The 22,186-nt window shown below is 46.8% G+C and overlaps 1 protein-coding gene across 2 annotated transcripts; it reads right to left on the bottom strand.

Moving 5' to 3' along the window:
• Positions 1–2,827: 2,827 nt before the first annotated feature.
• Positions 2,828–21,744, bottom strand: LOC308115302 (calcium/calmodulin-dependent protein kinase type IV). Of its 2 annotated transcripts, XR_013935679.1 has the most exons (12): positions 20,859–21,744; positions 19,293–19,371; positions 19,156–19,218; positions 15,784–15,866; positions 13,233–13,305; positions 12,049–12,139; positions 10,221–10,295; positions 8,928–9,003; positions 7,621–7,747; positions 6,008–6,160; positions 3,176–4,525; positions 2,828–3,000 (listed from the first exon to the last, which is right to left on the bottom strand). XR_013935679.1 is itself a non-coding variant. In XM_080472741.1 (11 exons), exons 1-11 carry the CDS (start codon positions 20,963–20,965, stop codon positions 4,016–4,018), a joined length of 1,437 nt encoding a protein of 478 aa, XP_080328867.1. In that variant the 5' UTR covers positions 20,966–21,744; the 3' UTR covers positions 2,828–4,015. The 2 variants fall into 2 exon arrangements, 1 of the variants encoding a protein (XP_080328867.1); XM_080472741.1 differs by having other exon boundaries at positions 2,828–4,525.
• Between the last annotated feature and the right edge of the window lie 442 nt (positions 21,745–22,186).

The raw sequence follows: 22,186 nt of genomic DNA, 5'->3' as shown, positions 1-22,186 counted from the left end.
AAAAAAAAAAAAGTAATACTGCAGCTTGTCGACGGTGACGATCAGCACTGACCAATCAGCAGACGGCAGCATTGTAGCTCCGTCTTATGAGACCCTTTCCTCAGTGCTAGGTACTTCAACAAAGGGGTGACGAAAAATTTTAACTATTGGTTCCGGTTCTTTCGGTACCATCCACAACGTTTGTCAGTGGGGAAGTGTGAAACCCCGTCCCGCACCACGGGACTGAAGGTATACTAAAAACTGGTTTCTAATGTGAATCAGTGGTGATTTGATTTTGACTGGCTCCAGAGGGTGGAGCTCCATCTACCACTTCCCAGTTGGTCGCCTGGTTGAGGACAAAGTCAATTCTCTCCTGACATGGTTCTTCACTCCAGGACAAAGTCCTGGACTGAAGACACTATCAAGACGCTCCGGGGTAATGTTTGGTATGTTTCTTCTTCCTGCTGTCCTTTTTGGACTGTCTCAGCCACTGTAGCTTCATGTAGGACTCATGTCAATATCTCCTCCACCTGTGCGTTTGATTTTGGAAGCCCCTGTATACTAAGAGGTAGAGCGTGTGGTTTCTGGTTGGATTACAGAGTCTGGTTTTTCGGCAAAGGTCAGATTTGGGTCTTTCCTCAGGGGCGTGAGTGCTGAACGTGTCTCCCAAGTGTCTGGAGTGGAGCGCGAACTGGCCTACAACCCAACTACAGTATGTACAGTGCAAACAGGAGCGCGTCGTCAGCGCTGGTGAAAGTGTAAACAACACAACGAGTCACTACGAGCTCACGAACACAACAAGCTATGTACCTAACACTAGTTACCCACAGCTGGGTGGGAGAGTCAAAATAGTAGAAAGGGTTTTACAAAGAGCTTGAGAGGCAGAAAGGTCCCATCTCCCCCGGAGAGTTTGAAAGCCTCAAGCAAAACGAGAAGGGATGCAGAGGAGGAGGAAGAAGATCCAGAGAGAGACAAAGCTGTCAGTGCATCCGCCCACTCCACAAAACGTTTTTAAAAATACAATCGGTCCTGAAAGCTCACACAAAAGTTCTTCTTCCAAACCTGGAGAGGAATCCGGAAGTTCCTGTTTGTCCCCTCATCAGGACTGAACGTTCAGTTTTATGAACAAGATGAGTCTGAAGAAACATTTTGACTCCAACCAACTTTTGACAACCGAACCTGCAGCAGTCTGGTTACACCACCAACTGGTCTTTTTAACGTGAAAACGAAAAACCTTCCTCGAGTTCTGGGGGTCCGTTTACACGACAACATTTCGTGAAGTGAAAAAAAAACTGGAGTCACTAAAGATTTCAAAACATTTTAAAAGCAACTCTGAAGGTGGAACTTTTAGAAAATGATCCAACTCCATCTCTGTAGGATCGGGGGGCAACTTTTTGAAAACACTGCTGCTGCTGCGCGATATGGCCATAGTAACTTGTAGTTCTGCACATGCTCAGTGGATAGACAATAAGAACAATGTTCCATCCAGAGTGTCTATATCCTCCTGGGATTTGGTACTTTTATTTTGACAGTCACCATAATAACAATCCAACTTGGTGTTCTGCCATCGTTAATGTTTACAGTGTTTTGTTCTCTGCGCGCTTGTGTGCGTGATTTTATTACAAGCGCAAACTACAGCACCAACTAGTGGCCAAACATGAAAACTACATCGTTTCCAGTGTTTCTGCCGTTTCCATGTAAACAAACATCATTTTCAAAGCGTTGCCATGTAAACGTGAAACTTTAGTGAAACGAGAACGTTTTCAGCTGAAACGTTGTTGATTGCATTTTGTTCTCTGGGCACGCGTGTGTGTGTGTGTGTGTGTGTGTGTGTGTGTGTGTGTGTGTGTGTGTGTGTGTGTGTGTGTGTGTGTGTGTGTGTGTGTGTGTGTGTGTGTGTGTGTGTGGTTTCAACCAACAGCACCAACTTGTGGACCGCCATGCTAACTACATCATTTTCAGCAGTTCCATGAACACAAACATCGTTTTGTCGCGTAATGGTGAAACTTTTTTTTGACCAAACAAAAAAATAAATAAAAGCGTTTTCACTTGAAATGTTGTCGCGTAAACTTGTGTAAAATGGTTGAATTTGAGCCGTAACGTAACAGGAAGGGTTAAACCTGCAGCGAGCAGTATCCCAGTGTTTTTAGCCTCAATGCTAATGCTAAGCTAATGACTGTTTCACAACTAAAAATATAGATAGATCTCTCCGTTAACCCTTTAATGTCCTCTAAGAAGATAAAAGATAATTCGTTTGTCAGCATCTTTGGTGGGATTGAAGTAACTAAGTTGAACATTTTGTTGGTAAATTGTACCGAGTTGTATAATTGGTATGCTTAGTCCTCAGATTGGATTTGACTTTTTGGTTGTTTCACCTCTTCTCAGTTATCTATTTTTATTTTTGTTCTGAAAAAAAATCCTCCAGTGAAAAAAAAATATCAAGCAAGCATTTAGATTTTTAAACACATAAACAAACATAAAGTTGTGTGATTGTGTTTGAATGTTAGGATTGCATTTAGTTATTAATATTTACATTTTGGCGCCGGCTCGTTGTGCATTCATCCATCACGTACCACTAGTTCTTCAGCGACACGACGAGGTTCTGTACTGAACGGCTCAGCGCGGCGTTAAAGGGTTAACTTGTCCTGAAATGAGGGAACCAAACAGGAGGCGTGGTTTTCTCTGAGCCAAGTCGTTTTCACGTTTCCATCCTCGCTATCCGGCCGTGATCCCGCGACGTCCCCAGAGTCAGAGTTCAGGTTCTGAAGGATCCGGAATGATGGAATGATGAACGACGTGAAAATGAGAGCTGACGTGGCTCAATTGTTTTTTTTTGTTTTTCTCTTTTAATGTCGCCAGCTTTTGACACTTACAAACAGGACGTCGTTCCATCCACACTAAACATTCAGAAACCCTCGGGGAGGAAGTCGGTGTTTGGACGCTGCGGAGGGGGAACGCTGCGGAGGGGGAACGCTGCGGAGGGGGAACGCTGCGGAGGTGGAACGCTGCGGAGGGGGAACGCTGCGGAGGTGGAACGCTGCGGAGGGGGAACGCTGCGGAGGGGGAACGCTGCGGAGGTGGAACGCTGCGGAGGTGGAACGCTGCGGAGGTGGAACGCTGCGGAGGGGGAACGCTGCGGAGGGGGAACGCTGCGGAGGTGGAACGCTGCGGAGGGGGAACGCTGCGGAGGTGGAACGCTGCGGAGGTGGAACGCTCGCGGGAATCTCTGTTTGTTTGTTTTGGACACGTTTGTTTCTGGAGTCCAGAAAATGTGGCTAAAACAGTCGCAAAATGACATTGTGTGTGTGTGATGGTTAAAATGTGTGTTCCCACACAAATGCAGGAGAACAGACGTCCCCGCCTCAGGTCCTGTTTACACGACAATGTCTTCAGGTGAAAACGGAAAAACGGTGCTCAGAGCCACTGAAAACAGAACTTTTTGGAAATCGCTCCCAAGGTGGAACTTTTCGTAAACACTCTTGACTGTCTCCATGGAAGTGTGAAGAACAGCTTTTTTTGAAATGCTGCTGTTGAACATCGCGGCCGTAGTAACTAGTATTTCTGCACATGCTCAGTAGATGGACATTAAGAACAAAGTGTCATGACTCCCAGTCCAGATTCTCCTGGACTCCTGCCTGGTGGTCTGTCCACTACAATGTCTGTCTTCTCACGATTGTTATTGTTTAAAGCGTATTTTTCTCTGCATGCATGTGTGTGTGGATTTATTACAAAACAACCAACAGCACCCTCTAGTGGCCCAACATGAAAACATGTAAACTTTTCTGAAACTAAAACATAATAACACTGCGTTTTCACTTGAAACGTTGTCGTGTAAACTGGGTCTCAATATGTACACACTCATTATATTACACACACACACACACACACACACACACACACACACACACACACACACACACACACACACTCACACTCACACTCACACTCACACTCACACTCACACTCACACTCATTTTGCCACTGCAATAGCCATGTATCAGGAGATCCGATCCAGACTGGGGTGCTGGCATAGCGATCATTGGCAGTTGGAGGTCTTGCTGTTAGAATCCGCCCCCGGCAGGAAGCCATTGGTAAGGTTGTTGGGACTTGGAGGCGTGGCCAGCGCCGGCTCCACCCTGGGGGCGGACTCTATGACGGAGCAGCTCTTCTGCGGCAGCCGTGGTTGGACCAGCATGGTTTTGGGAATGACGGACGCCTGGCGCAGCCCGTCGGCACGCAGCGGTGGTCTGACGGGGACGGGGGCTGAGGGCGAGACCTCGGAGCTGGGGGGCTTGGGGCTGCATGGCGGCGACGGGCTGACGGCACTTTGGTCGGTGGGCTTCAATTCGGCACCTTCCGATGGCAACTGTGTGCCTTGGGGCGGGGCCTGTTTGTCTGAGGGGGCGGGGCTGGTGGACTCAGGGGGCGGGTCCTGCTGCATGCTGCTCTGCCGGGAAGTCCCTGAACCCGGGATTTCACAGCTGTCGGTGCGGCGCCGCGAGCCCTCGTGCATCCGACTGGTAGCCACCACCGCCTTCATGGCAGCCTGTCGGCACACAAAGGCTTGATTAATGAACACGGAATTCCCAGAGAAGAAACAACGACTGAATCCCGTAAAAAAGGTAACTAGCTCTTCTGCACATGCTCATACTTTGGGCAAAACAAAGAAACATAGTGTATCGTTCTCTGAGCGCATGTGTGTGTGGCTAACCCAATGCTGTGGTGTGGACGACCTCACATCAGAACGGAGGAAGGGGGTGGTGTTAGGTGATGTATGGGGGCGGTGTTAGGTGATGTATGGGGGCGGTGTTAGGTGATGTATGGGGGCGGTGTTAGGTGATGTATGGGGGTGGTGTTAGGTGATGTATGGGGGCGGTGTTAGGTGATGCATGGGGGCGGTGTTATGTGATGCAGGGGGGCGGTGTTAGGTGATGCATGGGGCGGTGTTAGGTGATGCATGGGGCGGTGTTAGGTGATGCATGGGGCGGTGTTATGTGATGCATGGAGGTGGTGTTAGGTGATGCATGGGGGCGGTGTTAGGTGATGCATGGGGGCGGTGTTAGGTGATGCATGGGGGCGGTGTTAGGTGACGCATGGGGCGGTGTTATGTGATGCATGGAGGTGGTGTTAGGTGATGCATGGGGGCGGTGTTAGGTGATGCATGGGGGCGGTGTTAGGTGATGCATGGGGGCGGTGTTAGGTGATGCATGGAGGTGGTGTTAGGTGATGCATGGGGCGGTGTTAGGTGATGCATGGGGGTGGTGTTATGTGATGCATGGAGGTGGTGTTAGGTGATGCATGGGGGCGGTGTTAGCAGATGCATGGGGCGGTGTTAGGTGATGCATGGGGGCGGTGTTAGGTGATGCATGGGGGCGGTGTTAGGTGATGCATGGGGGCGGTGTTAGGTGATGCATGGGGGCGGTGTTAGGTGATGCATGGAGGTGGTGTTAGGTGATGCATGGGGGCGGTGTTAGGTGATGCATGGGGGTGGTGTTATGTGATGCATGGAGGTGGTGTTAGGTGATGCATGGGGGCGGTGTTAGCAGATGCATGGGGCGGTGTTAGGTGATGCATGGGGGCGGTGTTAGGTGATGCATGGGGGCGGTGTTAGGTGATGCATGGGGGTGGTGTTAGGTGATGCATGGGGGCGGTGTTAGGTGATGCATGGGGGCGGTGTTAGGTGATGCATGGGGGCGGTGTTAGGTGATGCATGGGGGCGGTGTTAGGTGATGCAGGGGGGCGGTGTTAGGTGATGCATGGGGGCGGTGTTAGGTGATGCATGGGGGCGGTGTTAGGTGATGTGTTCAGGGATAAATTCGGAAGGGAAGGACAGAACCGACGGATGCACTGGATCGTTGGAATGTTTGACATGTCAGCTGTCCATCTGTGGGAGGAATAAAGAACGTCGACTCGACTCTCCGTCCGTCTCATCTTTAACGACCTCCACGACGTAAAAACTTTTCCATAACGAAAACACAAGTAACAATGCATTTTCACTGGAACCGTGTGAACGGAGCCTCAGACGCACCTTCAGTTTGCGCCGAGCGTTGAACTCCTGCAGCTTCCTCTGGGTGGTGTCCATATGGGAGAAGCGGGCGGCCTTACCCAGCACCCAGGGGTGCAGCAGGGCCTCCCGGACACTAAGGCGCTTATGAGGGTCGAGGACTATCAGCTTACTGACCTGGAGACAAACCCAGTTTAGTCTCAAGTGCTGCCAGATTGAGCCCAAGACAACTGGCAAGCAGCTGAAACGGGCGAATGGAAGTCTTTCAATGGAAGTCCTGGTATTCGTCATGTTGTTAAAGTCTGAGTCATTCTGAGCAAATCAATCGATCTTTAGAAAAGTCCAGGTGAAGAATAAAACTGTCAGAGACTGCCATACTGTCATATCACTGTCATCCATCATTCAAGTCAACAGAGTACACACCTCTTCACTAGGGACGGGAATTCATACGATTTTTCAGATTCAGATTCTATTTTCGATTCTGTTTAACGATTCAATTCTTTACCTGTTCTCTTATCGATTTTTTTTTTTTTTTTTTTTTTTTAAGGAGCATTAACAGGTAGATTATTAGGGGGTGAGAATTGATAAGATTTGATCAATTCTCCTTGAAGGAGGTCTGCGTCGCATTGTGTGACGTAATGCAACGAGACTAGACGTCGTGCTGCAAATGAATCGTTAAGAAGAATCGAACACATTTAAGATGTACGATTCCGGTGGGATTGATCCATTGGAACCGGTTCTCAGTCAGAACCGGTTCTCCATTCCCATCCCTACTCCCCACCCACGAGATGTGCTGCTTTTGCTGGTTTTCTGCCATTAATCATCAAATGCCAAAATCATTCTTATTTTTGTATTTGTTTTGTTACATAATCTGCTATATATAATAATAGTTCTGCTCAGGTTCCTTTGGTTTCACAACTTTTTTTTTTAAGAAGGTGTTTGAATTGATATGGTAACTGTAAGTTTTATGTCATCAACAAGGTTATTGTCCTCTCTCTGTCTCTCTCTCTCTCTGTCTCTGTCTCTCTCTCTGTCTCTCTCTCTCTCTGTCTCTGTCTCTCTCTCTGTCTCGCTCGCTCTCTCTCTCTGTCTCTGTCTCTCTGTCTCTCTCTCTGTCTCTCTCTCTCTCTGTCTCGCTCGCTCTCTCTCGCTGTCTGTCTGTCTCTCTCTCTCTGTCTTTCTCTCTCTATGTCTCTCTCTGTCTCTCTCTGTCTGTCTCTCTCTCTCTGTCTGTCTCTCTCTCTATGTCTCTCTCTCTCTCGCTCTCTCTGTCTGTCTGTCTCTATGTCTCTCTCTCTGTCTGTCTCTCTCTCTCTGTCTCTGTCTTTCTCTCTCTATGTCTCTCTCTGTCTGTCTCTCTCTCTCTGTCTGTCTCTCTCTCTATGTCTCTCTCTCTCTCTGTCTGTCTCTCTGTATGTCTCTCTCTCTGTCTGTCTGTCTGTCCGTCTGTCTGTCTGTCTGTCTCTCTCTCGCTCTCATTCTCTCTCTCTCTTGTTAAAACTACACAGTCTGCAGGAGCTTGTACTCTGGTCAAGTATCAGTCAGAGTTTTTACAAAAGAAGTCTGAGTCTTCTGAAGACCTGTTTGAATTGCGGTCCACTCCACGCTGAAACACAGTTTCTCAGAAATGAACTCACCAGATCCTTGGCGTTGAGAGAGACCTCGTCCCACCACGGAGACACAAACTCGTAGTCGCAGTTGAGGATGCGGCTGTACATGTACTGATCCCCCCTCGGGTCGAAGAAGGGCTCAAACCCACAGAGTCTGGGGGGGCAGGAAGAGGCAGTTTAGCTCATGTGTACCTTCACCCGAAGCTAAAATTTGCAGTGTCGTTGCCAATCTTTGCGCCATTATGACAGGAAAACAAACACTACCAACTAGTTTCATATGGTTTCGTGACCAGTAGTTCTCCGTCACTAGCGTTCCACGGTGAAAAGACGCTGTCCTTTCACCATTAGTATTATTTAGTTCAGGGGCCACTGGTAAAATAGTGACAAAATAACTTTAGAATCTGAACTTTCAAGTTTTTCTATGTTGTTGCATTGAGTATATGTGATGCAAATGTTTATATTTTCACAAAATCAAACCATTTCTAAGGAAAATAACTACAATTTCAACATAAAGCTTAATGATAACATAATGATCCAAAATACAATGAAACGTCCAGAAACCATCTATAGCTGTTGAATTCTGCATGTTTTTACGAACCCCCCCCCCCCCCCCCCCCCCCGACAGCGTGGCTTTGAGGCTCGTCTGATCGCAACGAGGCAGAGAGATTTCATGGCAGCATCACTGAGAACTCAGCTCCGGTTTCAGTGTTGTGTTGTGTACGCTATTCTTAAGAAATATGTTACCAAAAAAAAAACAATTTCTTCTTTGACATTTTTAGAATTTGCTTGGTGGTTTGGTGACAGGCCGGCGCTACACACTTCCCCATGCATACTGTAGACGCAGTAGTATATACTATCAGCTGTTTAACAAGAGCGTTATTCAGGGGCTTTATCCTGGAATATTTTAAAAAGTACCTTGTAAAGCCTGCACCTAGACATGTTTCAGAGAACTAAGAAGGAAAATCTAAATCACTTTGGAAAAGGAGGCCAGTGATGTCAATCCACTGTGGAAAGGAAACCCCCAGCTGAGTGAAGACGCCGCCGCTCCATCGCTCAGAGGCGCCGTTATCGTACAAATGAACATGGCAGGAAAACCGATCAAAACAAGGTTCTGTCATCGCTTTTAATGACTGTTAGGAGCAAGAAGATATGAAATCCATACTGATGGAGGAAGTCAAGAGTGACTCACTTTATTCTGTGTGTGTGTGTGTGTGTGTGTGTGTGTGTGCGTGCGTGCGTGCGTGCGTGCGTGCGTGCGTGCGTGCGTGCGTGCGTGCGTGCGTGCGTGCGTGCGTGTGTGTGTGTGTGTGTGTGAGGGGTGTTATCGGACTCACAGGATGTAGAGGATGACGCCCACTGACCACATGTCCACCTCAGAACCGTACGCGTTGCCTCGCAGGATTTCTGGCGCTGTGGGCAGAAGAGCCAGTGAGCTGGACCCAACTGAGAGTTCCCAGTATTCCCACTGCGCCACAGTGACAGTGAATGCAACATGGCCCACTTCAGGGTGTAGTAATTTCACCTTTCACTGCTGCGGAGGAGTACGTTTTTCTGTCCTGCCAATACAGCTTTTACTACTGCTGCTACACCTTTCATTACTACTGCTACACCTTTCATTACTACTGCTGCTACACCTTTCATTACTACTGCTACACCTGTCATTACTACTGCTACACCTTTCATTACTACTGCTGCTACGCCATTCATTACTACTGCTACACCTTTCATTACTACTGCTGCTACGCCATTCATTACTACTGCTACACCTTTCATTACTACTGCTGCTACGCCATTCATTACTACTGCTACACCTTTTACTACTGCTGCTACACCTTTCATTACTACTGCTTCACCTTTCGTTACTACTGCTACACCTTTTATTACTGCTGCTACACTTTTCATTATACTGCTACACCTTTCATTGCTACTGCTACACCTTTTACTACTGCTGCTACACCTGTCATTACTACTGCTACACCTTTCATTACTACTGCTGCTACACCTTTCATTACTACTGCTACACCTGTCATTACTACTGCTACACCTTTCATTACTACTGCTACACCTTTCATTACTACTGCTACACCTGTCATTACTACTGCAACACCTTTTACTACTGCTGCTACACCTTTCATTACTACTGCTACACCTTTCATTACTACTGCTGCTACGCCATTCATTACTACTGCTACACCTTTTACTACTGCTGCTACACCTTTCATTACTACTGCTTCACCTTTCGTTACTACTGCTACACCTTTTATTACTGCTGCTACACTTTTCATTATACTGCTACACCTTTCATTGCTACTGCTACACCTTTTACTACTGCTGCTACACCTTTCATTACTACTGCTACACCTGTCATTACTACTGCTACACCTTTTACTACTGCTGCTACACCTTTCATTACTGCTGCTACACCTTTCATTACTACTGCTACACTTAAAACCTAATGAATGTTTCCCATAACACTGACCCCAAAACAAGTTTTATGTTTTCACCTGAAAACATCTCCTGCAACCATGTACCTTTACAAGTAGGAGACCTAAAACTTGACTCCATCAAACTGGCCATGCTGCTTTACCTCACAGTACTGCTAGTTTCGGTTTTATCTGTGTACTTACCGCAGTACCCAGGAGTCCCACAAACGGTCTTCATCGTCACCTGCTCATCAATGATTTTGGAGAGACCGAAGTCGGCTGTGAAAGAGAGGGAGGAAAAGTTCTCATGATCAGAACTCTGTTCTTTTTTTAAAGTGTTCTATTATTTCTATTTAAAGACAATCCAGGAGGAGGAGGAGGAAGATGAAGAGGAGGAGGAGAGGACTCCAACTGAGCGGAGGCTGAATGTGTGCCTCCTCCATCTGGAGGTGTTGGCCCGCGGCTCGGTCGCCATCTGGGCATCGGAATGGAGGAAATCAGAAGCTAAACAAAGAGCGAGGTGTCCTGCCCACGCTCCGCCGACACAGAGCAAACATGGTGGGATGAGTTCAGGTAGCAGTTCTCCACAGAAAAGGTTCGGCTCACAGACACAGTGGAGGAGATCAAGAAAATAAAACAGCCCAACTTTTAACTGAGTTTGGATTTCTGAACATGTTGGTGTAAAAATAGATGAAGGGACATTAAGATAAGGCTCTCAGGCTACTCAGAGGCTCTGGTAGAGGGGTTTGAGGCTACACTCCGGAAGGTGGTTTGAGGCTGCGCAGACGCTCCAGAAGGGGGTTGAGGTTTTTCAGAGGCTCTGGTAGAGAGGTTGAGGTTATTCAGGGGCTCTGGTAGAGGGGTTGAGGTTATTCAGAGGCTCTGGTAGAAGGGTTGAGGTTATTCAGAGGCTCTGGTAGAAGGGTTGAGGTTATTCAGAGGCTCTGGTAGAGGGGTTGAGGTTATTCAGAGGCTCTGGTAGAAGGGTTGAGGTTATTCAGAGGCTCTGGTAGAAGGGTTGAGGTTATTCAGAGGCTCTGGTAGAGGGGTTGAGGTTATTCAGAGGCTCTGGAAGAGGGCTTGAGGTTATTCAGAGGCTCTGGTAGAAGGGTTGAGGTTATTCAGAGGCTCTGGTAGAGGGGTTGAGGTTATTCAGAGACTCTGGTAGAGGGGATGAGGTTATTCAGAGGCTCTGGTAGAAGGGTTGAGGCTATTCAGGGGCTCTGGTAGAGGGGTTGAGGTTATTCAGAGGCTCTGGTAGAAGGGTTGAGGTTATTCAGAGGCTCTGGTAGAAGGGTTGAGGTTATTCAGAGGCTCTGGTAGAGGGGTTGAGGTTATTCAGAGGCTCTGGTAGAAGGGTTGAGGTTATTCAGAGGCTCTGGTAGAGGGGTTGAGGTTATTCAGAGGCTCTGGTAGAGGGGTTGAGGTTATTCAGAGACTCTGGTAGAAGGGTTGAGGCTATTCAGGGGCTCTGGTAGAGGGGTTGAGGTTATTCAGAGGCTCTGGTAGAAGGGTTGAGGCTATTCAGGGGCTCTGGTAGAGGGGTTGAGGTTATTCAGAGGCTCTGGTAGAAGGGTTGAGGTTATTCAGAGGCTCTGGTAGAAGGGTTGAGGTTATTCAGAGGCTCTGGTAGAGGGGTTGAGGTTATTCAGAGGCTCTGGTAGAAGGGTTGAGGTTATTCAGAGGCTCTGGTAGAGGGGTTGAGGTTATTCAGAGGCTCTGGTAGAGGGGTTGAGGTTATTCAGAGACTCTGGTAGAAGGGTTGAGGTTATTCAGAGGCTCTGGTAGAAGGGTTGAGGTTATTCAGAGGCTCTGGTAGAAGGGTTGAGGTTATTCAGAGGCTCTGGTAGAAGGGTTGAGGTTATTCAGAGGCTCTGGTAGAAGGGTTGAGGTTATTCAGAGGCTCTGGTAGAAGGGTTGAGGTTATTCAGAGGCTCTGGTAGAGGGGTTGAGGTTATTCAGAGACTGTCAGAAGCCCCCGTGGAACAGAGACACTGTTTCATCCGAGTGTGTCGTGCAGGTGAACAGTTACCGATCTTCAGCGGGGCGTCCAGTGACAGGTCAGCGTACAGCAGGTTCTCCGGTTTGAGGTCCCGATGCACGACGCCGTTCTCATGTAAATACTAAAAAGAAAAAAATAAGCACACCTGAAGCTGAAGATCTGAGTCCTCAGAGTCCCTGGTAGTGGTTTGTCCCATTGTGATAACAGTGAATTCCCCCCAGACAATGGTGTGTCCTATTGCTATAAAAGATAACTACCCATTGACAATAGTTTGTCCCATTCTTATAACTGAACACAGACAATGGACTAGTCCACTAACATCACATACAGTGGACTGACCACAGACAATGGACTATATTACTAATAATCTGAGATGTTGTAAAACTGCAGTGAAAAGATGCCGATGTGTTCAAGGGTCACATGTTGTTTCTGTGCTGCAGATTAACAACGCACATAAGTCTGATACAACAAATACAACTGTAATCCCAACACACACACACACACACACACACACACACACACACACACACACACACACACACACACACACACACACACACACACACACACACACACACACACACACACACACACACACACACACACACACACACACACACACACACACACACACACACACAGATATATGAGGCGTATGTTTCTCAGTTTGAAAAATATAGGTCAACAGTGATGTGTGTGTGTGTTAATCCTCTCTGGTTATAATCTGTTCAGCAGCAGGATGGAAGCTGCTGTTACATAAGAGACCAACACGTGTAACTACTATACCTGCCAGGCCATACAACAAACAACCAGCAACCAGCAATCAGCAACCAGCAACTAGCAACCACTAAACCATCAACCTCAAACAAGATGTGGAAAACAATCGGCAACTACAAAACAACCCACCCCTGGCAAAACAAGCAACTACTACACCTACCAGATCCTGTAACCAGCAACCAGCAACTGGAGCAACACCTGCTGCTACTAAAGCAACAACAAGGCATCCAACTTCTGCCCTCCCTCCTGCAACAGACTAAAACCTAAGAGAACCAAACACAGCAACTAGTGCAACTGAACTGTCTGCCGCCAACACAACAAAACATCAGCTAAAACAAAGCAACTGAAAGCCTCAGCAGCTCTAACAGCAACCATTGCAGGTTATTTGTTGCTGGACTGAGATTGGCTGTAAAGTTGTTTAATTAAAAATGTCTTACCGCCACCGCCTCCAGTATCTGCTTGATGACGTGAGCCGCGTCTCTCTCGCTGTAGTAACCACGCTCCACGATCCTGAAAGCAACAATAGACAGCAACACAGATTATAGAGCAACTTCCTAACGTTCATATTATGGAGCAACTTCCTCCTCTAACATCCAGATTGTAGAGCATCTTCCTTCTCTAACATCAGATTATACAGCATCTTCCTCCTCAAACATCCAGATTATAGAGCATCTTCCTCCTCTAACATCCGATTATAGAGCATCTTCCTCCTCTAACACCCAATTACAGAGCATCTTCCTCCTCAAACATCCAGATTACAGAGCATCTTCCTCCTCAAACATCCAGATTATAGAGCATCTCCCTCCTCTAACATCCGATTATAGAGCATCTTACTCCTCAAACATCCAGATGATAGAGCATCTTCCTTCTCTAACATCAGATTATACAGCATCTTCCTCCTCAAACATCCAGATGATAGAGCATCTTCCTTCTCTAACATCAGATTATACAGCATCTTCCTCCTCAAACATCCAGATGATAGAGCATCTTCCTTCTCTAACATCAGATTATACAGCATCTTCCTCCTCAAACATCCAGATTATAGAGCATCTTCCTCCTCTAACATCCGATTATAGAGCATCTCCCTCCTCTAACACCCAATTACAGAGCATCTCCCTCCTCAAACATCCAGATTACAGAGCATCTTCCTCCTCAAACATCCAGATTATAGAGCATCTTCCTCCTCTAACATCCGATTATAGAGCATCTTACTCCTCTAACATCGGATTGCAGAGCATCTTCCTCCTCTAACACCCAATTACAGCGCATCTTCCTCCTCTAACATCAGATTTATAGTTATCACACTGATCCAAATACTTTCCAACTGTTATTAGATTAAACCAGCCTGAGCAGCTCTATCTAGACAGTAAGATGATTTTCTAGATTAACCAGCCTGAGCAGCTCTATCTAGACAGTAACATGATTTTCTAGATTAAACCAGCCCGAGCAGCTCTATCTAGACAGTAACATGATTTTCTAGATTAAACCGGCCTGAGCAGCTCTATCTAGACAGTAACATGATTTTCTAGATTAAACCGGCCCGAGCAGCTCTATCTAGACAGTAACATGATTTTCTAGATTAACCAGCCTGAGCAGCTCTATCTAGACAGTAACATGATTTTCTAGATTAACCAGCCTGAGCAGCTCTATCTAGACAGTAACATGATTTTCTAGATTAACCAGCCTGAGCAGCTCTATCTAGACAGTAAGATGATTTTCTAGATTAACCAGCCTGAGCAGCTCTATCTAGACAGTAAGATGATTTTCTAGATTAACCAGCCTGAGCAGCTCTATCTAGACAGTAAGATGATTTTCTAGATTAACCAGCCTGAGCAGCTCTATCTAGACAGTAAGATGATTTTCTAGATTAACCAGCCTGAGCAGCTCTATCTAGACAGTAACGTGAAGCAGGAACATGAATTAACAAAGAGGTGACAACAAAAGAGGAACATGACTTTTAAAGTTTGAGCAAATGATGATAGAGAACAAGCAACTTCAGTGTGTGTGTGTGTGTGTGTGTGTGTGTGTGTGTGTGTGTGTGTGTGTGTGTGGGTGTGTGTGTGTGTGTGTGTGTGTGTGTGTGTGTGTGTGTGTGTGTGTGCGGACGGCAGCCCCACAGACCCGGGGAGGCCCCAGAGAACCACGCCCCCGTCCAGAAAGCACCAGATGGAGAATGCAGAGAGGACCCCCCCCCCAGGCCAGAAGAGCCCACAAGAGAAGGATAAAGGGCACAGGGCATCTTCCTCCTCTAACATCCGATTACAGAGCATCTTCCTCCTCTAACATCCGATTACAGAGCATCTTCCTCCTCTAACATCAGATTGTAGAGCATCTTCCTCCTCTAACATCCGATTACAGAGCATCTTCCTCCTCTAACATCAGATTGCAGAGCATCTTCCTCTCATTAACTGATGTAATTTCAGATAGCATCCAGACTTCAGAGTTTACAGTCCACTCCAAGTAGAGGAAGAAGTAGAGAGAAAGAGGTAGAAGTAGGGGGGGGAGAAGAGAGGAGGAAGTAGAGAGGAAGACTCTCATTGATATCTGGTCTGAAGACTTTATATTGCTGTTGTTTGTGGCTACCCATTAAACACGAGCTAACTAGCCTGGCCACCACGGGCTAAAGAGGCGGGACTTCCTCTTTCGGTCTGGACCAATCAAAGAGCCATGTTTCTTCTTCACTTCCTCTCTGGTCAGTCTTTGTTTCAGGTGGCAGCGCCCCCAAACCAGCAGCTGGTGTAACTGCGTGATGTTTTCCAGGAGGTTTGATCCGGACTCTAAAGTCAATGTGAACGCTACCGAACCAAACGAAGGGGTGACCCCCCCCCCCACCAAAGTGAACCGTGTCCTGGACTATCCCAATGTGAATGCCCCCATGCACATGATCACTTCAAACCTCAACTTTACCACCTGCACTTTCTGCAACAACAACCACCACCACTTCCATTCAACAGGGATGCCATCGCTGCAGTTGAAGAGGATTCCTACCGGTCAAAGAGCTCTCCTCCGGTGACCAGCTCCAGCACCAGCGCAATGTCGGTGTCAGTCTCAAAGATCTCCTTCAGCTGGATCTGAAACACAATCAAGGAAAGACACCAGTCAGACACTTCCTACCACTTGTGTCCTCATTTTTACTTTCAGGAGAAACGTATGTGCCTGTGATCTGGAAAGGAAAAGGTGCAGGAGGTTTTTGAAGATTAAGCTGAAAAATGTTGATAGTGCGTTGGTTCTGTCCTGGATCAGTAGACGTTGGAACCTTTCTGGGGTCACCTCAGATCACCTGAGCAGAGACCTTCTCCGGGTGAAACTTGGGGTTATTATTCTTAGAATTTAAAATTGTAGTGCACAGATCTTCCTCTGTTACCTGGTCTGCAATTTTCTGTGTACATTTTTTTTAAAGGGTTTAATAAAGCAGCTATCTATCTGTCTTTCCATCCATCCATCCATCCATCCATCCATCCATCCATCCATATCTGTATTCCCCTGACCACACCACTGATCTAAATTCTACACCAACAATCCATTTTTGGGTGACAGGGTACAGCCTTAAAATGTTACCTACCCATTGTGGAGGCTACAAATACTGGCAGCCAATTCCAAGAATGATTCCAACTGATGCCCCCCCCCCCCCCCCCCCCCCCCCCCAACCACCTGGTCTGTCTGTCCTATCTTTTTCTTGCCTAACCACCCGGTCGCCTCTGATTCTGGTTCTGCAGGTTTCTCCCTGCTGAACAGGAGTTTTTCCACTTCTTGTGGAATTGTTGCATTTTTCTCCTTAAAAATGGTAAATGGACTTTACTTATATGGAGCCTCACTCCTGTGTGAGCAGCCCCAAAGCGTTCATCACATTCACCCATTCACACACACATGCAAGGCGCTGTCACTCCAATGGGAGCTGTTTGGGGTCCAGGGTCTTGCCCAAGGACACTTCGGCATGTGGACAGGTGGAGATGGGAATCAAACCCGCAACCTTCCAACTGGGAGACGACCGCTCTACCAACCAAGCCAGAATGCTTTGAAATGACTGTGTTGTATTTGGCACCATAAGAGTGAAATTGAATTGAATTGATGTGCAGATGAAGGAGTTCAGGTTCTGCCTGGGGTCCGAGGTGGAACCGTCCTGCGGTCGACTCTGAACACCTGAGCAGAGGCACGAGAACCACGCCGGACTGAGGGTTAGGAGGTAATGTGATCGGCGAGCGTAATCTCCACCGAACCTCCACTTTTCCCTTCCCTCCACGGCGGCCTCCAATCCCTCACTGTGACGGTGACTCACCAGCATGTCGGTGGAAAAGGAATGAAGTGTCACTGCAGCAACCAGGAATAACGTCTCACTCTTTACAGCTCTCGCAACCACAAAGAAACACCTGAGTGCCACATCAAACTGAGAAGGCAGAAACCAAGTGTCACGACGGCAAAACTCAACCCTGAGAACTTCAAACAGCCACCGCTTCACTTCCAACATCGGTACTGAACTGGTTAAAAAGTGTGTGGTTTCACCTGGAGGAGTTTTCCATTGCGCCCTGTTTACACAACGTTTTAAGTGAAAACGTGTCACGACTCCACATTCTCCTGGGACTTGGTAGTTTTATAGTTCACAGTCACCGTAATAACAATCCAATGCCGTTGTACTCACCATTGTTAATGGACATGGTGTATTGTTCTCTGCGCATGTGGATGTGGTCTCATTACAAAAACAAACAACAGTGCCCTCCTGTGGGCTGGCATGATAACTACATTATTTCAGCATTTCAGAAACTATGTAAAATTCACTTTCTAAAGGTTCTCGAGCAGTACTACTCGTCCCCATACCTGGACTGATGTCCCAGAAGTGAGGACAGTCTGTCCTCTCTGTCCCTGGCTTGTTTCAGTTTTAAAAAGTGTGTTGCTCCAAGCAGCCAATCAGAAATCAAACCCTATATAGTGTCATCGGGGGTTTAGCCAATCACAATCAAGGTAGGCCCTCCCTTTGACTCCTCCCACAATTAGGCAGCTCTGCTCTGGCACATGGCACCACCAGAGGAAGTACTTCCTCCTCTTCCCACGATGGGCATGTGTGGGCGGAGCCAGTCCAGCTCACACAGACACAGCAGATTCTGAATGTAGCTCCTATGATCCAATATTCAAATGAGGAAAATCAAGGAGGAGCTAGAAACTTAGAATACTGAAGGTTTCTGGAGTGACCTGACCAGGAGGAGGAGGAGAACAGGAGGAAGAGGAGGTGAACAGGAGGAGGAGGAGGAGGTGAACAGGAGGAGGAGGTGAACAGGAGGAGGAGGAGGAGGAGGAGAACAGGAGGAGGATAGGATAACTTTAAGCCTTCAGTGGACTACTCAAGAGAAAACTCGTTATCAGACTCAGAACTGTCAAGAAAACCTAGTCCGCAACACACCCGTCTTTATTAGACCAATAAAAACTAAAGACTCTTCATTTAACCAGGATATAAAAGACTTGACCAGAGACTCCAATTGGTCTACTAAAGACCATTGACTTGAACCACTTGGGTTAAGACAAGAATTTTTATTTTATCCGGTCTACTAAATAGTAAAGACTCCTTACTTGAACCGGTCTACTAAAGAATATTCCTGAAAAGTATACTAAAGTCTAAAACTACTCAGGAAGCGGTCTATAAAAGGAGTCATTACTTGGAAATCCCTGGTTTCCTGGTTAAAACTTGATTCTTGGTGTTGAACCTCAGTTGAAAGTGAAAATCTGGAGTTTGAAAGTTTTTCTGTTTGGACTCTTTGTTCAAACCAGAATCGCCCACAAGGGGGCGCCACCCCAGAACGGGAGGGTTTGATTGTCGTCAACTCAGGAGGCTGAAATCCTAAACCACCTCTGCTAGATTTAGCTGCTAACTGCTAACCGCTAACAGGACTAGTATAAACGTTGAACCATGTGATTTACAAATGAGCCTGTATTTCATTTTAAACCTCCGGGGGGCGCTGCTCTGCAGCTGGATGTTTGTAGACGCTGCACCTTTTTTAAAAAAAAATTATTTTTCGTTTGAGCAAGGGACTGCTATGCTATCGCTATGCTATCATTATGCTATCGCTATGCTATCACTATGCCATTGCTATGCTACCGCTATGCTTTCATTATGCTATCACTATGCTGTCGCTATGCTATCACCCTGACTGACAGTTCCTGCAGCCAATCAACATCCTACCAGTCAGAATCTCTCCTGTTTCTCTGACAGGAAGTTTCTGTATGAAGGAGAGTCAACGAGCTCCATCTTCCATTTTTTGTTTTCCTTATAAATTAGAAGAATAGATTTAAAGACAATTATGTAAGGGAGACTGGATACGTGAGAGTAGCAGATGATGACTGATGAAGTCGATGAAGTCGATGGTTACTCACGATGTTCGGGTGGGAAAGACGCAGCAGGACGCCAATTTCAGTGCGAACAATCTTCTTATCGATCTGCAGTGGAAACAGAAGCACGAGTCAGCAGAAATGTGAGACTCTGCAGTCCTACTTCCTGTCTCACCACTGACCGTCTTCTTGAGGACTTTGACGGCGTAGGGTTTCTGGGTCTGTTTCTCCTCACAGCGATACACTATGGACGTCGCTCCTCTGAGAGAACACAAACACACACGCGCAAGCACACACACAGTTAGATTATAGTCAGATTTAGTTAGATTATGATTAACTTGATTCTTCTGAGGTTTAATTCTATTATAGTTAGATTAAGTTAGATTATAGTCAGGTTTAGTTAGATTCTACACAGGTTTAGTTAGATTACAGTTTGGTTTAGTTAGAATAAAGTCATTTTAAATTAGATTATAGTCAGGTTTAGTTAGATTACAGTTTGGTTTAGTTAGAATAAAGTTATTTTAAGTTAGATTATAGTCAGGTTTAGTTAGATTCTACCCAGGTTTAGTTAGATTACAGTTTGGTTTAGTGAGATTATAGTTTTGGTCTTCTGAAGTGATGACATCATGAATCTGTGTTATGGGAGATCTGGTACTCTGCTGGGACAGATGGAGGAAACAGACACGCACGCACGCACGCACGCACGCACGCACGCACGCGCACGCACGCACACACACACACACACACACACACACACACACACACACACACACACACACACACACACACACACACACACACACACACACACACACACACACACACACACACACACACACACACACACACACACACACACACCCACACACTCTCTTCCGGTCTCCATGGAAACAGGACACCTGGTAACAGAGCTGGTGGCTCACAATCTCATTCTCCCAGTTCAGTTGTGGGTGTTGATGTTGTTGTTGTTTACAGAGGCAACAACAAACAACAAACACACTAACACTGACACCCACTGTACTGTACATATAACATTTATTTATGACTACACAGTGCGATAAATGATAACAAATACCAAAAAGTGTGATTTTTAAGTCAAAAAGTATGATAAAATCAGATATAAACTGATATAATCTGTTATATGAAAAATAAACAGTAACATAAAAATAATAAAATATTAAAGTTGGATCATACGTTTTCAAAGTTTTTAGCAAGATTATTTTGCAAATATTGAACTTCCCTCGCAGTCAAATATTTGTGGTTTCCTGAATGAATACATTGCAAACAACTTTTTCCAAAAAAACCACCAAATTTTCCCTTCTTTTTTTAATGTCAAATAATTATTCAAGGTAAAAATAATAATATTATTTAATAAACAATAGTAATAATAATAATAAATAATAATAATAATAAATAAATAATAATAGTAATAATAGAATAATAATAATATAAAATAAAACTGCTAAATATGAATTAACTGCTTGAAAAAAATATCATATATAAAAAAGTGAAACAGGTGCTTGTAAAACACAAAAGATAGTGTAAAAGCCAAAGCAATTAAATGAAATATAATAGAAATAATATAAACATGAACATTAAAAAATATCTAGTTTAATAATTATCATTAAGTATTATTATTATAATTATTTAGAGTTTTAGGGTGATGAGGGTCACTGAACGCCTCTTTGGGATAATAAATTTAGCCCAGTATGAACTCCAGTCCCCCCTCCCAACAATGTGTTCCAGACCTGCCCAGCTCGGAGCTCAGCGTGTAGAACTCCTCCACCGTCCCGTCCCGCCTGGACCCGTCCACCCAGAACTCCACCGGCTCGGAACCGGGCCGGGACGTCGGCATGATGACACCGCAAAACCCCTATCAGGAAGAAGGGGGAAAAAAGCCCCAAAAAAGAGCCCAATGCCAGCACCGGGGACCGGTTCAGACCGGGTCAGAAGCGACCCGATCGGAACCAGGAGCAGCGGGAGGAGTAATCCTGATCAGATGTAAATCCAGCTCGGTAAAACCCAGATTAAAGTCGCAGCGGGGGGATGATTCATGATCCTGATGGGCTCTAATCCAGACCGGCAGGGGGAGATGATGGAGGAGGAGGAGGAAGAGGAGGAAGAGGAGGACCAGGAGGAGGAGGAGAAAGAGGAGGAGGAGGACCAGGAGGAGAAGGAGGAAGAAGAGGGGAAGGAGGAGAAGGAGAAGGAGGAAGTAGAGGAGGAGGGAGCCACCTGCTCCCTCAAACTCCGGATCAGGACCGGGAAAACACGCCGGACGTGCGCGTGAAGCGCGGGGGCGCGGGCACGTCTCCCCTAATCCAGATGTGTCGCCCGAAATCCCCCCGCTGTCAGCCGCGGGCTCGGCTCAGTCCAACCCCCAGCAGCCTCCGTGTGTTTACCGGCAGAGACGGACCGTGCTGCCCCCCAGGAGCTCCAGCCCGCCGCGCCACGCCGCGCCGCGCACCACCACCACCACCACCACCACAACAACAACACCGAGCGGGAGCGAGGGCTTTCTCTGCGGGGGATCGGGCCGCCGCGGCCGGGCCCGGCTCTGTGCGGGGGTTCGGTGCTCCGTGCTGGGTGTTCGAGTCCCCGGGCAGGGCTGCTCCAGATGTCCGCTGGATCTGCGGAGGGATGCGGACCGGGATGGAGGGATGGAGGGGGTGGGAGCTGTAATCTCACAGCACCGCCCCCTGTCAGCCCAGCGGACCAATCACAGCGCTCATTGGCCGCGCTCCCATTGGACCGGCGCGCCTGTCAATCACCGGAGCAGCCTAAATACAGAAATAACCCAAATACATAAATGTACATTAGCGTGACATCTGGAGGCTTTGAGCCTGCGGGAGTCAAACCTGCAACTGTCGCACACGTGCCGGGCTCGAGGGCTCGCTTCACTATCGACACACAAAAACACTTTTTACAGTATTATACACGAAATTGACCATTACATTGACAAATATTTTATTCACCGTGTGTGTGTGTGTGTGTGTGTGTGTGTGTGTGTGTGTGTGTGTGTGTGTGTGTGTGTGTGTGTGTGTGTGTGTGTGTGTGTGTGTCAGGACCCATACTT

Source organism: Lipophrys pholis, assembly GCF_963383615.2.
Source record: "Lipophrys pholis genome assembly, chromosome: 10".
NCBI classification, from domain to species: domain Eukaryota; kingdom Metazoa; phylum Chordata; class Actinopteri; order Blenniiformes; family Blenniidae; genus Lipophrys; species Lipophrys pholis.
The sequence above is the reverse complement of the archived record's forward strand: the minus strand, read 5'-3'. Positions and strand labels throughout refer to the sequence as shown.

What these genes read in the sequence shown, in the direction of transcription:
- LOC308115302 (XM_080472741.1), bottom strand. Translation starts at nt 20,965, where the DNA reads ATGCCGACGTCCCGGCCCGGTTCCGAGCCGGTGGAGTTCTGGGTGGAC. An exon ending in GGCGTCATCCTCTACATCCT is followed by an intron (nt 7,748 to 8,927) that starts GTGAGTCCGATA and finishes CTGCCCCCCCAG; the next exon opens with ACTCTGTGGGTTTGAGCCCT. An exon ending in ACGCTCGGCGCAAACTGAAG is followed by an intron (nt 4,526 to 6,007) that starts GTGCGTCTGAGG and finishes GTGTGCCGACAG; the next exon opens with GCTGCCATGAAGGCGGTGGT.